At 31.3% G+C, this 18,853-nt stretch overlaps 2 protein-coding genes across 2 annotated transcripts; one reads left to right on the top strand and one right to left on the bottom strand.

Annotated features, from left to right (window-relative positions):
* Nucleotides 1-163: 163 nt before the first annotated feature.
* On the top strand, nucleotides 164-1,788 carry LOC111705415 (trypsin-1). The gene is made up of 4 exons (XM_023477955.1): nucleotides 164-273; nucleotides 565-775; nucleotides 887-1,292; nucleotides 1,510-1,788. Exons 1-4 carry the CDS (start codon nucleotides 228-230, stop codon nucleotides 1,657-1,659), a joined length of 813 nt encoding a protein of 270 aa, XP_023333723.1. The 5' UTR covers nucleotides 164-227; the 3' UTR covers nucleotides 1,660-1,788.
* Nucleotides 1,789-2,215: 427 nt separating this feature from the next.
* Nucleotides 2,216-13,946, bottom strand: LOC111705397 (caveolin-1). Its single transcript, XM_023477928.1, has 5 exons — nucleotides 13,908-13,946; nucleotides 6,420-6,511; nucleotides 4,236-4,287; nucleotides 3,448-3,579; nucleotides 2,216-2,917 (listed from the first exon to the last, which is right to left on the bottom strand). Exons 1-5 carry the CDS (start codon nucleotides 13,944-13,946, stop codon nucleotides 2,855-2,857), a joined length of 378 nt encoding a protein of 125 aa, XP_023333696.1. The 3' UTR covers nucleotides 2,216-2,854.
* Nucleotides 13,947-18,853: the final 4,907 nt, after the last annotated feature.

The raw sequence follows: 18,853 nt of genomic DNA, 5'->3' as shown, positions 1-18,853 counted from the left end.
GTAATAATGTGTTAATATTTTTCAATGTGTAAAATTTATATTATTTGCATCTCTGATATTAATTGTTTAGTAATGCTCTTTTTAAATTATGTCAACATTCTCAGTTAAGATGAATATCAAGCAAGATAAGACATTAACATGAGATGAGTAAAAAGTACAAAAATTAATAATGTTTAAGATAAGAGCGAGACTGTTTATGAGTAGTTGGAAGTAAGCATTTCATAGAAATGAAGGTGTTTCTTTTCCTTCCTATGGTGTTTTTCTTTTCATCAGGTAATATCCAGGCTCAAGGATATAATCATCAGCATGACAGCATTAATTTTGCCATTGGTCAAGTGCGTTTCATGATAAAATTGACATCTTTAGCAAAAATCATATGATCATATAATATACTAGCTAAAATACCTGGCATTGCCAGCAGAATTAGAAAAAAATTAAGTTTTGATAAAATTAGTAAAGCATATTTTATAGCATTTTAAAACTGGAAACAGATCACAGTGGTGAAATATATCTTTTCTATTTCTGACTCTACTTACTTTTGTATACAAATATACATCAATCAAGGGGCCCCTCAAACTGGGAAGCTGATGAGCTTCCAACGTTCAACTGCTCTAAGCCGTGGAGGCGGAAGGATAGTTGGTGGAATGGATGCTAATCCTGGAGAGTTTCCCCATCAGACAATGATTCTTCAGGGAGGGGTATCAGGGTCCTTCATGTGTGGAGGCTCTCTTGTATCTGATAAATGGGTTGTGACTGCAGGACACTGCTGTGATCAGTAAGTAAACAATTCTGCTTTTCTCTATCTCAATTTAAAATCATACAAAGATTTGTCTTACCAAATCTTCTCTTTTTGAATATCTTAATTCAATCCATTTCCTATCTCTAGACGATCTGCCAGTGACCTAGCAGTAGCAGTTGGCAGCTACAACCTCAACTCAATTGATGTTGATCAGGAAAATATCGGAGTTAAGACCATCATAAACCATAACAAATATGACCCATGGACAATTGAAAATGACATTTGTCTCCTTCAACTGGAAACTGCTGTTACATTTGGAACCCATGTGGCAACCATTAACCTACCTGAAGACAAGGAGGAGTATAACACAACTCTTTGTACAGTGGTAGGGTGGGGAGCTACAATTGATGGGGGAAATATGGCCAGAGTTCTACAGAAGGTTGATGTCCCAGTCATGCCAGATAAAGAGTGTCGAATGTACTATGGCCAGAATGACATTAAGGATTCTATGATCTGTGCAGGATACAAAAATGGAGGAAAAGATTCCTGCCAGGTCAAAAGTTTTAATATTTCAACAGATTTATATTTCTAATTCAAAGCTCATATTTAAAACAATGGACTGCATTCTATCAAACAAATTCAAATTGGCATTTACAATTGTTATTGATCTTAAGAATATTTGTATTTCACATTCCTTTAAAGCAAATTAACAAAATCAAATTAAAGCGTTATATACTTTTTCAAACTATGTTAACTTTTCTATTATTAAGGGAGATTCAGGAGGACCTTTGATGTGTGGTAAACAATTGTCTGGTATTGTGTCCTGGGGGTATGGATGTGCTTTGCCTAATTCTCCAGGAGTATACACTCAGACCAGCTACTTTATAGACTGGTTAAGTACAAATATGGAAGAGAGTTAATAAAGTTATTATAATAACAAACTCAAGTGAACTATTTATTCTTTTATTAATAACACATCTATTTCTAATCTATTTTATTGTGGAATACATGATTTGTACTTTGTTTCATAAAAATGTACAACAATGACATTTAAAATTTTTTATTTTATGGATTACAGCATTGCAATTATTGTTTAAGTTAATGAAACTAATGTTGTAATTCAGCCTGCATTAACAACAGAACCCGTTAAACCTTTATCTGATCAATAATGTTGAAGATCTTGTCTGAAAAATGTTTTATTCTGTTTGTGAATTGTTGTACAGAAACCACGTTTGAAAATAATCAAATTACAAAGTGAAGATGATACAAGGTGTTTAAAAAAACATGAGAATTCAGTGACGAATTGGATATCATCTTTGTTATGTATTAGCATTGTTATACCTAATTTCAAAAGCCATAATAGCATTATGTCTGCTAGAGTTTATTTTATGAAAAGGGTAAAAGACTGTAAAGATGTGTTTATAATGTCTCCGCAAGATGAACAGTGAAGACGGACAAGTTTACTCTGTTTATTAGAAAAACTATTTTAATTTCTAAGAACAAGTTGGTTGTCATTGCATGGATTGAAAGAGTTCCTGTGTCCGAATTTAATGAATTTAAGCCGCGTCTCAAATCACCCAAAAACCTGTTTAATTGAGGGTTGGCTTAAATCTTGAAAAACTGAATACAATTTTCAGTGGAACCAATCATATTTGGGCCGTGGTTTAAATTTAAGCCGCGGCTCAAATTCTTCAAATTCTACCTCTGGACAACTTTGTGTTTAAGGGATTTATAACTAATGAATTCAGAGCTGAGATTATAAACCCAAAAACCTTTTAAACTTTTGTAGTGTTGTGTTTAAAATCTTGGAAACTATTAGTAATGTCAAAATTGTTTATTTCTACATATAGAATAAGAATAATGTGAAAATAAAAATTTGAATTTTTGAAATCTACCAATCAAAGGAATTAAATGTGTGGTTATCATTGCCGAATAATTATTCTATTCAACCAATCAGAAAGCAAACAGGAGACCTAAACGCCGGTGTAACAAAGGCTCGAGTGTGAGGAACTTTGGGCTTTACTTTTAAAATCTCAGTTTAGAAAAATTAGTCACTTGATTTCCCCATTGGACAGTCATTTTATTGTACTGCCACGATTTGTTTTAAAATAGTGTTTAGACAATCATGATATCTTTCTCATCATCTCCATCAGGCAATCTTTGGTATCTTACTTTCACCTTTAACATTAAAAATATTTCAAAAATTATTATTTCTAAACATTATTATTCATTTTAATTTGAATATAGTTAGAGAAAAGCTTATAGTTGTTTTTTAGACTCATGTTAGGAAATAGAAGATATGATAATTAGAATTTTAAAATATAAAATTATAAAATTAAAACATATGAAATCAAAGTAACTTTAGAATGGGATATCCTTAGTCCCGATCGGTTAATTAATCTGGAGATTAATAACAAGAGGAGAACAAGCATTATTTAATCTTGAGATAAAAAAGAGTGGATCAAGCATTAATCCTGATATCCACCATTCAAAAGTTCCCAGCTCAGGAAACATTTAAACCGAATATAGTTCCAATGGCGAAGCTATTGGGTAAATAATTCTGGACTGTTGATGTTCAACATCAACATGTCAGAGACTAAATTTTTGCAGGGTACATTTTCCCAATTAGTGTATGATATATCATGATTCTAAAATATGGCTTATACCACTCAACTATGAAGAAAAAAACCTGAAAAAAGAAAAGAAACCTTAGAAAAGTAAAGTCCACAAGTTTCCGAACATGGACCGCAGCATGCTGCACAGAAAACTGTACAGCATGCTCGTGTAAAGGAACAGTTGATTTTCCAGGTTCGTAGGCAGGGCGCCAGGCACCAAATATGCTGAAACAAATAATAAACATTAAGACTTTGGTATTTTTCATACAAATGAGATGCGTAACAAAATCACAGGGAACACTCCTGTTTGCCATTAGCTCCTGATCCAATCAGGGTTCAGTCATGTGTTTGTTGTCTATTCTGAACCAATAGAAATTTTATGGCGGTAACATCTATCTTTCTATCTATCTCATCATCCAATTAGAGATAAATCCTTAAATCGGTAAATCAGTAAATGGATATATTTACTTCTATTGAAACTATAGTGACTTGGCGTCAAAAATTATCCAGAATATTGTCCACTCTGAGACTAATGTACATCCGTATTTATATGATATTATTTGTTACAGTTTTGGTTTCTACTCTTGGATTAACTTTAGACGATAGATTTTTGACGGGTACCGGGGTTTCTATCAAGTCGATTTGAAGAAGCTCAACTCAAGGTTTATGTAAAAATGCACAATGGGCTTTAAGAAAGAAAATATTTTCAATTCAATGATTACTAAGACTGTGGCTAACACTATAGTTTCAATAGAAGTAAATATTTCCATTTACTGATAGCGCCGATTAAAGGATTCATAACTCTGATTTGATAATGAGATAGATAGAAAGATAGATGTTACCATCATACTATTTCTATTGGTCCAGAATAGACAACAAACACATGACGGAACCCTCATTGGATCAGGCGCTAATGGCATACATGAATGTTCCCTGTTATTATAAAGATTTATTTACACACAAAGATATAAATACATATATAATGGTGAAAAAAAAATAAAAAATGTTCCCTGTGAATTTGTTACACATCTCATTTGTATGAAAAATACAAAATAATTTTTTTCTAACGTCGACAAGTGTTTTCTCAAAAGGGGTGAAATTTAGGGAAGGGAAATATAAGATGCACTTGGTTCAGAAAACCCAATGTCAGAATATTTAAAAAAACATGCAAAACAAAACTCAGCACCTGTTTTAATTGTACTCACGATAAACTAAAGTAAAATTTTGTGTGCACAAAATAAAAACTAGAATACACCTTGTAGTAAATTGTTAGCAGATGAATTTATGAATTATGAATTTATGAATTATGAATTTATGAATTATGAATTTATGAATTATGAATTTANAAATATTGAGTTATAAAATGTAAAAATTATATTGAAATATAAAAAATATTGAGTTATAAAATGTAAAAATTATATTGAAATATAAAAAATATTGAGTTATAAAATGTAAAAATTATATTGAAATATAAAAAATATTGAGTTATAAAATGTAAAAATTATATTGAAATATAAAAAATATTGAGTTATAAAATGTAAAAATTATATTGAAATATAAAAAATATTGAGTTATAAAATGTAAAAATTATATTGAAATATAAAAAATATTGAGTTATAAAATATAAAAATGATAATGAAATATAAAAAAATATTGAGTTATTAAGTGTAAAAATAATGTTGAAATATAAAAAATATTAAGTTTTAAAATATAAAATGATATTGAAACATAAAAAATATTGAGTTATAAAATGTAAAAATTATATTGAAATTTAAATGTCAAATTCCAAAAATAGAATAAAACCCCTGACAAAGAATCAGGCAATGACAGAGGAGGGGGAATTCTCTACCTCAGTTCAGAACTTGATAGAATATTTATTACATACAATCTGAATCTGGATTTATTATCTTGTCATGGTTTAAAGGGACTGTATGCGTAATTTCGAGTGGCTAGACATTTAAAGAAAATTGAAATTATTGAAAATACGCCTACAATCCCTTTTAAATTTTTAACAAAAATTTGTTTTCCTGTCTATGCAATAAACCATCAAACATTTAAAGCGAGTGTTCCCTAAAATGAAAATATTGTCTAGGATGAAACCGAATCAAATTTTAATTAGATCGCTACTAATGTGACCTCTATCTTAAAGCTTCTATATAAGGATTATACGAGACTGAGATCTGCAAGAAGCCCCATTTTGGGCAACCCCAAAAAATGATAGAAAGAGGAAAGTATAGAAAACACTTAATGTGCTAAAAGCGGAAACGTCTCAAGTTTTAAACTCCTGTTGAAAATCACTTTTCATGTGTTTTTGCAAAAAAAATTTGTAATATAGACTAGTATCATTAACTAAACTAATCTATTCTTTCCACTTTATGTATTTAATTCTTTAGCTGAACCAAATAGAACAAAATCATATAAACTTGAACGGGTTCTCTTTAAAACCCTAGAATGTTTTCCCTCTGCCTTATTTCCAAAAATATGGAATTCGATTGAATTAGAGCTGAAAGAAACTAAATCTGCAAAATCGTTGAAAAGAAAAGTCGCCATGATCTATTTAGATAGTTATGCAAAAAACTGTGTTTCATGTGGATAAACTTAGTCCTTACTATCTTCTTCACCCTGTAGTTCATAAACATGATTTTAATAACATATGTCACCCTCTGCTCCAACCCTTACGCTGAGTATCCTCCCTTTCCCTTATACTCCCTCACCTACTCCTTACGTTTTTCCTGATTTATCATCATTCTTATGTTTAGAATGTACAATGTACATTGTTTTTATTTGCAATTCTCATTCGTTTATAGTGGGAAAACCAATTAAAACAACCTATTATGGGTAGGCGGGTCCAAACTACATAGTAAATTGTGATTTTTTATTTGTATTATCTCGTGCTTTGCAGTTGAATAAAAATATGAATGTCAAAGTGAGACCATATAATGTATTTTGTACTTTTTTATTAATTTCTAACTTTGATCTGTCTAATGATTAATAATAACTGTTCTTTTGGAACAGTAGTGATTATCAGCCATTTTGAATATAATCTTTGTTCTCCGCCATTTTACCTGGTTCCTCTGAAACATTTGAAAGAGCATCTCCAGGCCCAATCAGCTGATCGAATTCCTTCAGGTTCACCGAATACATCATCCCACATGACCTAGAGTGCAAAAATAATTTAATAAACCTTTCTTTGGAAGATCACTTAGTGCACACTTATCACAAGAAGAAGGTGATTCATTTGGTGTACCGTCCCGTCTTGCCTGTACAGTATTTAAATGCACCGGAGTCTACAGTGTTATGCAAGAAATTCACTTTAAAAATTCTGAGCACTGTACACTCTACACTATTCTTCTTTGTATCCTATGGATAAGTTCAGCCTCTGGTGTGAGAAATGTGTTCAAAATCTACCTAATTACGTTTGTACTCAAATGCACTATCTTTATTTACTCTATTCTTGAAATGAGCTGGAATTCACAGTACACTGCAACTTAATGTTTTGTTAAAGGGAGTGTTCGCGAAAAATGAACGGGGGTATAGGCTTACGTTGAAAAATATTCAATGGTGATTGCTACTTATCTTAGTTGGATAAGGAGAAAATTGTTAAAGACGGCTCATACTCAAGAACGTAGCGTCCATACAAATTCAGAAAGTTACAATATTCAACCCGGATCGTAAAACAAATTAATTTCAAACAAATCATTTAGATATTACAACCTATAATCATCGATTATTTTTCAACGCATATATAGTTGATACTTAATAATATTTTTTATTTGTTTTATATATTATGCAATTTAAACGACGATATTTTGTATGCTAGGTGTCTCTGCCACTTGGAATCATGCAGAAACATCGAGAGCTATATAAGAATGCGTCAAAAATTAATCGATGATTATTGTTTGTAATATCTGAATGATCTGTTTGGAAGAAATTTGATTTTTTTACGATCCAAGTTGAATATTGCAACTTGTTGAATTTGTATGGACGCTTTGTTCTTTGGTATGAGTTGTTTTTAACAATTTTCTCCTGATATACGCGACAGATAGAAGTAAGATTAGTAGCAATCACCATTGAATATTTTTCGACGTAAGCCTGCACCTCCTTTCATTTTACAAGAACACTCCCTTTAAAAAGTTAAGAAAATATTTGTTAATTTATTTATCTATGGTTGTCTTCCATGAATTGATTTAAACACCGACAATTTTGTCGTAAACTGTTGCTCTGAAAGTCGCCATTTTTAATCATTTTCAAATTTTCGCGGATTTTTCTGTTTATACAATAATATAAATAATAAATGTCAACATTTTTTTCCACACAAAATTTTGAAATTCAAAAAATTAGATCTGGAAAATACAATAATTAGCAGTAAGCATTGACTGAATGGTTATAGATAATATTTGTTTTCCTTTTTTATTTACAAATTTGAATTCCTAAAGGCATTTTGGTCAATATGTTGGTAAATATAAAAAAGCGAAAATTTTCAAGAAATTGACCAAATTAAAATTTTACAATTATCTAAAAAATTGTATTTTTTTTTAAAGATCTAAATATTTATATTTCCGATAGGTTATGTTATTATATTATTATATTACATTAGGTACAAGTTATTAAATTTTTATGTTTACATGGCACGTGGATTTATGCAGTTATGTCAATATTCCAGAACGCTGTGACTTTCGATCACAATTTGACCCATTAAACACATTTTTTAGTCTTTTTTGTCGGCATATGCATTTTGAAGGAAACCGTAAGGTAAAAGATTGAATGTTTAATTAAAGACCAAATTACGTTTGATTTCAAATAGAAGAAACCGAATGCTGCTCACTCTGGTTCACCCTGGACTAACCAGAGTGAGAAGCATTCGGTTTCATTTATTTGAAATCAAACATGTTTTGGTCTTTAATACATCAATCAAAAAAAGGCTAAAATATTATGTATACTGGTTCAAATTGTAATCGAAAGCCAAAGCTTTCTGATATATTGACAGAACCGTTAAATCCGCGTGGGTTAGTCCGGGTTGAAGGGATTCATCGTAGAATTCACGTAATCATAACATAATTAATATGTTTGTAAATTTTGTAAAATTGAAACATCTAAATTTGATAATGTTATTTACATAGAATATATCTAAGAAAAGTATGAGCTAAAAAATCTAATGGGGGCGGGATTTTGAGATATATCAAAGGGTTTGAATTCCAAATTGTATTTTGTCTAAATATTGCAGGAGTTTGTTTTAAAAAATATAATTTCTTTTTAACCTCGGTTTAATAAATAAATTAAGAACACGCAACTTTTAGATTATATTAATAAACAGAAAAAGGACGAAACCTTGAAAATTTAATTATTTAAAAAGAAGTTTTGCAAATAAAGGATGTCTCTCATTTCTAGCGACTTCTACCTAGAGATGGAAACATTCGACTTTTTTTCATTTCGTTTGTTTATCGTTCGTGAATTTAATTTCATTCGGTCTCAAAACTATTGTTCATGTTTCCATCTATTTCGTTTGTTTTCGTTCAGTAAAATCGTTTGTAAAATGAAATCTGTTGTTCAGTAAAAAAAAATAACTTTTTCTAAAAGGAATTGCAATTTTTTGCCACAAACTCTGATTTTTGGATCCCTAAATCTAAGCAACTCAATGTCGTAGACCTCAGGTATTTCAAAATTTGAATTCTGTTCGATCAAATTATCTAAATATCAAAGGTTTACACCATCATGCTGCAAAGATGTAGGGATTTAAAAATTTGAGTTTGTGGCAAAGACTCAATTCCCTTGTTAAAAAAAGTTGCTTGATCAGTAAAAAAAATAATGTTATTTTTTTAAATCTTACATAAAATTCTTTCGTTTAGTAAAAAAACTATCGTTTTCCGATTTTAAATTGCTCGTTTTTTTCGTTCTTTTTTAAAAACTATCATATTTTCATTTCTCTGAACGATTCATTTCATTCATCTATTGTTTTTTTCTGAAAGACACCTTTTTCGTTCGTTCAAAGAAATTTTGATCATTGAAAAAAAAACAATGCCCATCTCTATCTCTCCCTCTAATATTAGATGCCCATCACTACCTCTCCCTCCAATATTATATGCCCATCTCTACCTCTCCCTCTCATATTAGATGCCCATCTCTACCTCTCCTTTAATATTTTATGCCCATCTCTACCTCTCCCTCTGATATTAGCGCAACAACACTACAGTATTGATTCAACATTTTCAAATATTTATAATCTTTATTATTAGTTTATTATGATTACTTTGTATTTACGATTCTTGCGTGTAGAAAAGGCTACGGCATTTGAGTCGGAAAAATCGTCTTCCTTATATTTCGAATTTGTTTTAACATTACCCCCTACTGGGGTTAAATTAAAATGGGATTTTAATTTAACAAAGAGTAAAACAAATTCGAAACTTTAAAATCCAACCAACCAAGATATAACCCGCCTAGATTTCCATATTTCAAAATGTTGACTTTTAAAGTCAACAAGAATGTCTCTCATTTCTAGCGACTTCTACCTAGAGATGGAAGCATTCGACTTTTTTTCATTTCGTTTGTTAATATCGTTCGTGAACGACCCATTTTGTTAGTTTTTTAAATAGTTTAAATAAATTTAATTTCATTAAGTCTCAAAATTATCGTTCATGTTTCCATATATTTCGTTCGTTTTCTCAATAAACGATCGTTCAGTAAAATAGTTTGTTCAATGAAATCTTTTGTTCAGTAAAAAAATAACTTTTTCTAAAAGGAATCGATTCTTTGCCACAAACTCTGATTTTCGGATCCCTAAATCTCAATGTTGTAGACCTCAGGTATTTCGAAATATGAATTCTGTTAGATCAAATTATCTAAGTTTTAAATATCAAAGGTTTACACCATCGTGCTGCAAAGATATAGCGATTTAAAAATTTGAGTTTGTGGCAAAGACTCAATTCCCTTATTAAAAAAATTGTTTGATCAGTAAAAAAAAATAATGTTATTTTTTAAAATCTTTTTTAAAATTCGTTCGTTTAGTAAAAAAAATATCGTTTTTCGATTTTAAATTGCTCGTTTTTTTCGTTCTTTTTTAAAAACTATCATATTTTCATTTCTCTGAACGATTCACTTAGATGCCCATCTCTACCTCTCTCTCCAATATTAGATGCCCATCTCTACCTCTCCCTCTCATATTAGATGCCCATCTCTACCTCTCTCTTTAATATTAGATGCACATCTCTACCTCTCCCTCTCATATTATATGCCCATCACTACCTCTCCATTAATATTTTATGCCCATCTCTACCTCTCTCTAATATTAGCGCGTAACAACACTTCAGTATTGATTCAACATTTTCAAATATTTATTATCTTTATTATTAGTTTATTATGATTACTTTGTATTTACGATTCTTGCGTGTCTCTATAAAAACATTAAAAAAGAAAATTATATTTTTCTTAAAATAATATACAAGCTCGGTTTTGAGGGGGTAAAACTGAAAAATTTCTAAATTTATTTTTAAACTTCTGTTCTAGTAAAATAACAATTTAACAAATATTGCAAATGCACAAAATCTTTATGTTTCTTAACGATTCCTTTCGTTTAATTAAAGATATAGAGAGTTTGCATATTATAATCAAATGCAATTCTTAAAGGCACCGTATTGCAAGTGAGCCTCCATGCAAAGATATTAATTTTAAGTCATGTTTTTGTTTTTTGAAAACTGTTTATCTTGAATTGTGTATTCTCTTCAACTAAGGGACCTTCACATTTCATGCTTTTACGAAATAAACACATTTCACATGTCAGAAAAACAATGATATCTTCCACATTTTTGATCAGATTAAGGTTTCAAGTGTATCGTTGTGAATCGGGCATTGATATCCTTGCATGGAGGGTCACTTGAAATTACACTTACAGTCCCCTTAGAACAATTAGTAATTACAAGTATAAAAGGAAATAAGGTCGTATTCATTTAGTCTTTTAATTAGAAATGCTTCTACGGATGTTGTTTAAGGAGGGGAGGAAGGCCAACCACATCAATCTCTAGTCCGAACCACATTCTCCTCATTTTCTAGTCCGAACCACCTCGGAATCCTCGTCCTTTCAATATTATTTTTTTTTAAGTGTCCGATCCTTGAAAATAAATACATTTTTTAAAAATCTGGCCACGTTAGGGCATAAAATATGGATGGACTAAAGTATTGCAATGATTATATCATGTTGGAAGCTTCAAACCCATGAGAATGATGTCAAATTTTATTTAGGTAAAACTTAAATCTCTTCTGCATCCGTAATGGCTAACCTTCGTGTTATGAAAAAATAGCAAAATATTTGGCATACCTCTGCCTATAATTTTCCCCATGGAACCACCCGAAAAAATTCTATGGTTTTCACTATAGTTAGCAAAAAAGATTGAAGTTCTATAAACTTGGAATTATTTGCGGCATTCTACACCAGGAATATCTGAAAATGCGCTTAAAAAAGGTGAACATTTTTAAAGACATTAAACTTGAAATCTTTAATTCAATTGAAACTTTTTTTTCGATTTACTAACATTTGATATTTCATCTATGTAACGTCGCCATATTTTTAAAAAATGTATTTATTTTCAAGGATCGGACACTTAAAAAAATAATATTGAAAGGACGAGGATTTCGAGGTGGTTCGGACGAGAAAATGAGGAGAATGTGGTTCGGACTAGAGATTGATGTGGTTGGCCTTCCTCCCCTCGTTTAAGTGAGATTAAAACTTTTAAATGAAATAGGGCTAATCTGTAACGTTTGATATTCACTGTGTTAACTTTTGAATATCAGGGTTATGTGCTTGATCTTTCCATTTCAATCATCCATGCCATGGGTTCAGACCACAGGGACCGATTTTAATGAATTTGAGCTACGTCGCTAAACTTCTTTACTACTGGTTTAAATTTCAAGAGTTTAGCGAACCCTCAAATTCATTATTTTCGGCCCCCGGATATTCAAAAGGAAACCTATTGGTTAAATAACTATTTTAAAGAAAGTTTCTTAGAGTTTAATTCTTTAAAAAAAATATGATATATGGTATAATGATTGAATTATTCCAAGATTCAGATTTAAGAAAAATCAAGATTATAAGATATTTAGATAAATTTATTTTAAAAAAAGCATGATTTAGCAAAAAAGGAAAAAAAACATGCTGTTTACCGGAGGTATCCTAGCCATGGTGGACCTGTAACATAATTTTTTTATTTAAAAAAAGTTTTGTTAGAATTTAAATTCTTGAATAAAACAGCGACTGGGAGGAAACAAAAACAACTAAAGAAAATGGAATCTTTTGAAGAAAAAATATATATTTATATTAGAGCAATATTATATATATATAGATAGATAGATAGATAGATAAATATATAGATTATCGTAAAGTGTAAACTGTACACTTTACATTATTCATTGTACAGTGTACAGCAGTGTACAGCAGTGTACAGCAGTGTACAGCAGTGTATAATTACTAAATTCAGAAATAGAAATAGAGGTCAAAAAAGCACAAGAAAACTTAAAGCTCATGGGATTGGAAGGAATAATATGAATAATGAATGAATATAACAAGAAGAAACTAGGCAAAAAATTAAAATAAAAAATTCGAACTCATGGGTCAGAGAGAACCAATGATATATGAAATCACAAAAACATTGATTTATAACTTTTTTATTTCTCGTAAATCATGATCTCTCATAACTTTATCAACAATTATTTTTCTCTATGCAGAAATTTTTTTCTATAAATTTTTTATTTTTCTGCGTTTGATTTTTGGCGAATTTTCAAGCAGAAAAGATTAAGCATCTCCTCATATCACTTTAAAGGGACTGTAAATGTAATTTCAAAGATTGCAATGTCGGATTCACAACGGTACCATTAAAAGCTTTATCTGACCGAGTAATAAACTATAACTCTATGCTTTTTTTTTCAAAACTGTTATTTTTCTGCGACAGTGACTTGCGCATTTCTTGCTTATAGAAAAACTGGAAAACTAAACAAAAAATTATTTTAGAAAAACAAAAGTATCTTCCACTTTTTTATCAGAGTTTCAAGGGTACCGTTGTAAATCAGGCATTACCATATTCGCTTTGGAGGTAACTTAAAAGGTAACTTACATTCTCTATGTTAATTTTTTACGTTTGTGAAATATTTTTATGGGAAGTTGTTTATTTATTCTCTTACCCTTGTTGTTGTATATTGTATATTCCCTAACTAACAGCTAAATAGTCTAATCAATGCAACTGATCTTAGTACACTAGTAAACTAGACTACTGGAGACTCCTTTCATTCTACCTTTAACCATCACCCTCCCCAACCTTCCCCTCGCTCCCTTCTCCCCCCTTTTAACTTTTCCCTTAGTGCCATCCTACTACCCCTTTAATTTCTTCCTTACTTTTTCTTCCCCTTCCCTCCTCTTCCTTCTACCCCATTCTAACCTTTCCCTTACTACCATCTCACTACCCCTTTAATTTCTTGCCTTACATTTTCTTCCCCTTCCCTCCTCTTCCTTCTCCCCCATTCTAACCTTTCCCATACTACCATCTCACTACCCTTTTTATTTCTTGCCTTACCTTTTCTTCCCCTTCACTCCTCTTCCTTCTCTCCCCCATTCTAACCTTTCCCTTACTACCATCTCACTACCCCTTTTATTTCTTTCTTCCTTCTCTTGAACTGGCGTTCCTTAAGAATTTCCGGTAGCGTTTAATCCTATCAGAGCTCAGTCACGTGCTGTTTTAGCATTAAGAACCAAAAGAGATTGCAACGGCGGCAGGATCTACCTATCTATTCAAATCTTATAATTCACTTGGAGATTCACACCTTCTCAAAGAATTTAGTTCCTATCTATTCCCCTATTAGTCAAAATGTTGATAATATTAATCCAGAAAATTAACATTTCTTTACTTAAAATCTATAAATTCAAAAGTTTAACTATTAAAGAGCTCAGCATGCAGGTTAACTGCATCTAATTTAAAAGTTCCCAAATGACAAATTGAAGATCGCATTTAACTTTAAAGGGACAGACCGGGTATGTAAGGTAGTTGAACTGAGTATGCAGTGTTGTGGAAAGCTTCTTTCGGAATCATCTGAGACATATAAAACTTTTTAAAGATCTGTAAATCATGAGTTTGGGCGCAAATTCGACGTTAAAAATTCCTACTTTGAGGGTGGATACGTTTTCAGACTCGGTTTTTTTTAAAGTACTAAATAACGACGACGAAAATAAAGTAAAAATTATACAGTAATCTAAAGAGATGGTTGGGAACATATTTCTCAAAAGAAATTTGTCAATAAATCAATGCTAGAATCAATTATTTCGTTTTCATCATTATATTGAATTTCTTATTTATTTTTCAGAAATTTTCAAATTCTTCAAGCGTCGTCTTTTCAATAATAATTCCAGAAAATATGCAGAAAATCTTTGTGAATAATGAGAAATTAGAATAATGAGAAAATAGAAACTAGAAAATAGAAATAATTGAATAAGATTACATATTTTCAATGATAAGATTAATTTTTATTTTCTCAACCTGTTCCTAAACAACTAATTAGTTTACTGTAGAGTTTTGTTTCTAAGTTTGACTAAGGTTGACTAAGGTTGACTAAGAGTGACTAAGGTTGACTAAGGTTGACTATGGTTGATTAAGGTTAACAAAGTTTGACTAAGGTTGACTAAGGTTGACTAAGGTTGACTAAGATTGACTTAGGTTGACTAAGATTAACTAAGGTTGACAAAGGTTGACAAAGGTTAACTTAGGTTGACTAAGATTGACTAAGGTTGACTAAGGTTGACTATGGTTGATTAAAGTTAACAAAGTTTGACTAAGGTTGACTAAGGTTGACTAAGAGTGACTAAGGTTGACTAAGGTTGACTTTGGTTGATTAAGGTTAACAAAGTTGGACTAAGGTTGACTAAGGTTGACTAAGATTGACTAAGGTTGACTAAGGTTGATTAAGGTTGACTAAGGTTGACTAAGGTTGACTAAGGTTGACTAAAGTTGACTAAGGGTGACTAAGGTTGACTAAGGTTTACTAAGGTTGACTAAGGTTGACTAAGATTTACTAAGGTTGACTAAGGTTGATTAAGGTTTACAAAGTTTGATTAAGGTTTACAAAGTTTGACTAAGGTTGACTAAGGTTGACTAAGGTTGACTAAGGTTGACAAAGGTTGACTAAGGTTGAATGAGATTGAAGAAGGTTAGCTAAGGTTGACTAAGTTTGACTAAGTTTGACTAAGGTTGACTAAGGTTGACTATGGTTGATTAAGGTTAACAAAGTTGGACTAAGGTTGACTAAGATTGACTAAGGTTGACTAAGATTGACTAAGGTTGACTAAGGTTGACTAAGGTTGGCTAAAATTGACTAAGATTGACTAAGGTTGACTAAGATTGACTAAGGTTGACTAAGGTTGACTAAGGTTGGCTAAAATTGACTAAGGTTAACTAAGGTTGACTAAGGTTAACTAAGGTTGACTAAGGTTGACTAAGGTTGGCTAAGATTGACTAAGGTTGACAAAGGTTAACAAAGGTTGACTAAGATTGAAGAATTTTAGCTAAGGTTGACAAAGGTTGACTATGGTTGACTATGGTTGAATAAGTATACAGCTGTTGTTAATCGTTCATCCCTTTAAAATTACATTAAATTATTGTTTTTTTCAGCTAAATTTTAATTGATCTTTCTGACTGTACTTGTCAGTCGAAATGTCTATGGAAAACTACGCTTCAGATAAAGGTCTCATTCAGTATGTATCGAGTAATAGAGATTAATCATTCATATCCTTCAACCAGATACTACAGATAAACAGAGGAATAGATATATTGATAGATAGATAGATAGATGGATAGAAGAATAGGAAGATATATAGATAGATAGATGGATAGAAGAATAGGAAGATAGATAGATAGATAGATGGATAGAAGAATAGGAAGAAAGATAGATTTCATGATAAGCAGTCGGAAGAAATCTTATCCGAGTGGAATTTTCCAACCATATCAATGGATTCCAAAAAATCAAAAAATGGATATTCTTCCAGCCAATCTTTTTCAACCGGTCGTAAACATTTCCTGAGGTCATATGAGTTGTCACAAAAAAATTGGCCCGATCGGTTTTGGCCGTTTCAGGGGCTTACTCGAGAATTTGCTTAATTTTTTTCTTCTCTCCATGGGGGAGGGGGGCTCAGCACCCAATGAGGCCTGAAAACCCCTTGCAAAGTTTTGACTGATTCAAGGGGGGGACTGAGCCACCCTCCCCGGCACTGCATTCGCCTCTGGCCGTGTTTACTTTGATTGGATACAGACGTGCGAACCAACAGATGTGATACGGTGGTGAGCGATTATATCAATATAATGAAGACGACGTTTTTATTTAAATTTTGATTGTTAACAAGCTTTTTCCGAAGTTTACAAGTAATTAAAGANAATTTGGTTTTCTTTTAACATTAATTTTAGATTTTCTATAAAATGATATTCCAGGGCCCAAGAGGTTATATAGCATAAATATGTGAAGTACAAAATGGCCGTTTTACACTTTTTTCCAGGAAATTCCTCTCTATATATTCTATTCTCTATGCCTGCAATAGATAGTCAATTGAAATTATGCTAAGAGTCCCTTTCAGGAGAAGACAAATCCTAAGATCTAATCATGAAATAATAAATAATTCAGAGGCTTGTGCAGATCTAAAAGTTCAATTAGTTTTGTGCTTAAAATAGAATTAGTAAAAAAAACACGGTGGTAGGCGGTTATATTAATATAAGGAAGACGACTTTCGAGTTAGAATTTTATTTATATCAAGCTTTTAAACACCATGGATACACATAAACATGGAAACAAAAAAACGCTGTCAATTAAAAAAGCTTTTTTTAATTACTGTAAACTTTTAATTCAGAAAAAGCTTACAATTAAAACTCTAACAAAGAGTCTTCTTTATATTGATATAATCGCCTACCAATGTATAAGAAGGGTTAAATATACAGTGCTTAAGATACATTTCATCTGATGTTGATCCGGATCCTAAAATACTAACAGTGATCCGAATCCAGGTCATAAGAATGTTTCTTAAGTTTTAATAATTTCTTTTACCAGACAATTTTTTTTTTCGCTATTATCTACAGGGTGTCCTAATAAACATGGGAATTCAGTGACGTATTCGATATCGTCTTTTTAAACAATTCTTAGATTTAGTAAAGTGATACCTACTGAGAAAGCTGTAATCTGTAAGATTTTCGTCTGCTATGTTTACAATTTGTTTGTTTATGTTTTGACTTCATACGGTTGTACTTAGTAAAACAAGAAAATTGCAGTAATATTTTCTGTAACTGTACATAACTTGTCCGTCGAGTCCGTCTTCACTGTTCATCTTGCGGAGACATTATAGACACATCTTTACAGTCTTTTACCCTTTTCATAAAATAACTTGAAATTAGGTATTACAATGCTAATTCATAACAAAGACGATATCGAATTAGTCACTAAATTCTCATGTGTTTTGGGACGCCCTGTATAATACGAAACATTATTTCGGAATGGTTGACACCAAAAATTTGTGTCTTTTAACTTTCATTTTTTTAGAAGGAAATGAAAACCAGTAAAATTGATTCCAATTTTGTTCTCCGAAACTAAATTTCTTCAGAGCTGAAAACTTTAGAATGGTGGATATCGAGATTAATGCTTGAACCTCTCTTTTTCTTAATATCGAGACTAACCTAATCTTGTACTTAATCCTGAAAAGTTTTTAAAATTCAACCAATCAGAATCGCGTATATGAAGCCGATAAATTTGAAATTTTGCGCACCATTTAAGATGATGTAAAGAAACGGAAGGGACTCTCTAATTTAAAAAAAAACCGGTTTTTGATTTTTCTCTACTATATCCAAGAAAGAACGGTTTAAGAAGAAAATCAAAAGTGTGTCCATTGGATACTTAGATTAAGTAATCGAGATTAAGGATATCTCATTCTAAATTTTTCAGCGCAGTATATAATTGAAAAAAATGGGCCATAGCTTTTCATACCTACTGGGGAACATGTCCATGTGTCTGAAAGGAATAAAAAAGATTGAATTGATTGTTTTATACGTAAAAATAAAAAAAATGGCAGAAAATATTTTGAAAAATCGACAAGGTGTTAAGGGAAACAACAAATAATCTGGGAATGAATATGAATAGTAGAAAACATGGCAAAAATGGGGGAAATAATTTTATTAAAAGTAAAAATAAAAGTTACCTTGTTCATGACATAATTTCGGGGAGAAATAAAACCACCTTCATATAACATAATTATATAGGGCAGTCGAGGGGGGAATACAACTAGGATAGATCAATGAGGGTAATTTATCGGGGAAATATAAGAGGGGGGGAAATATGAAGGGGGGGGGGAATATGAAGGGTAGGAGGCCGTGGTTTACACTTTGTATAATCAATGCATCTTAGTAATTTATCAGGGAATTCCCAAAATCAATCTCTTTGAGAGATGTCGTCTTAAATTTGAAATTCACTTTTTGTAAATTGTTAAACTTTCTACCTT

The sequence above is a fragment of the Eurytemora carolleeae genome, unplaced genomic scaffold (genome assembly GCF_000591075.1).
Source record: "Eurytemora carolleeae unplaced genomic scaffold, Eaff_2.0 scaffold620, whole genome shotgun sequence".
Taxonomy (NCBI): Eukaryota; Metazoa; Arthropoda; class Copepoda; order Calanoida; family Temoridae; genus Eurytemora; species Eurytemora carolleeae.
Note: the sequence above shows the minus strand (reverse complement) of the source record. Positions and strands in the feature narration are given on the sequence as shown.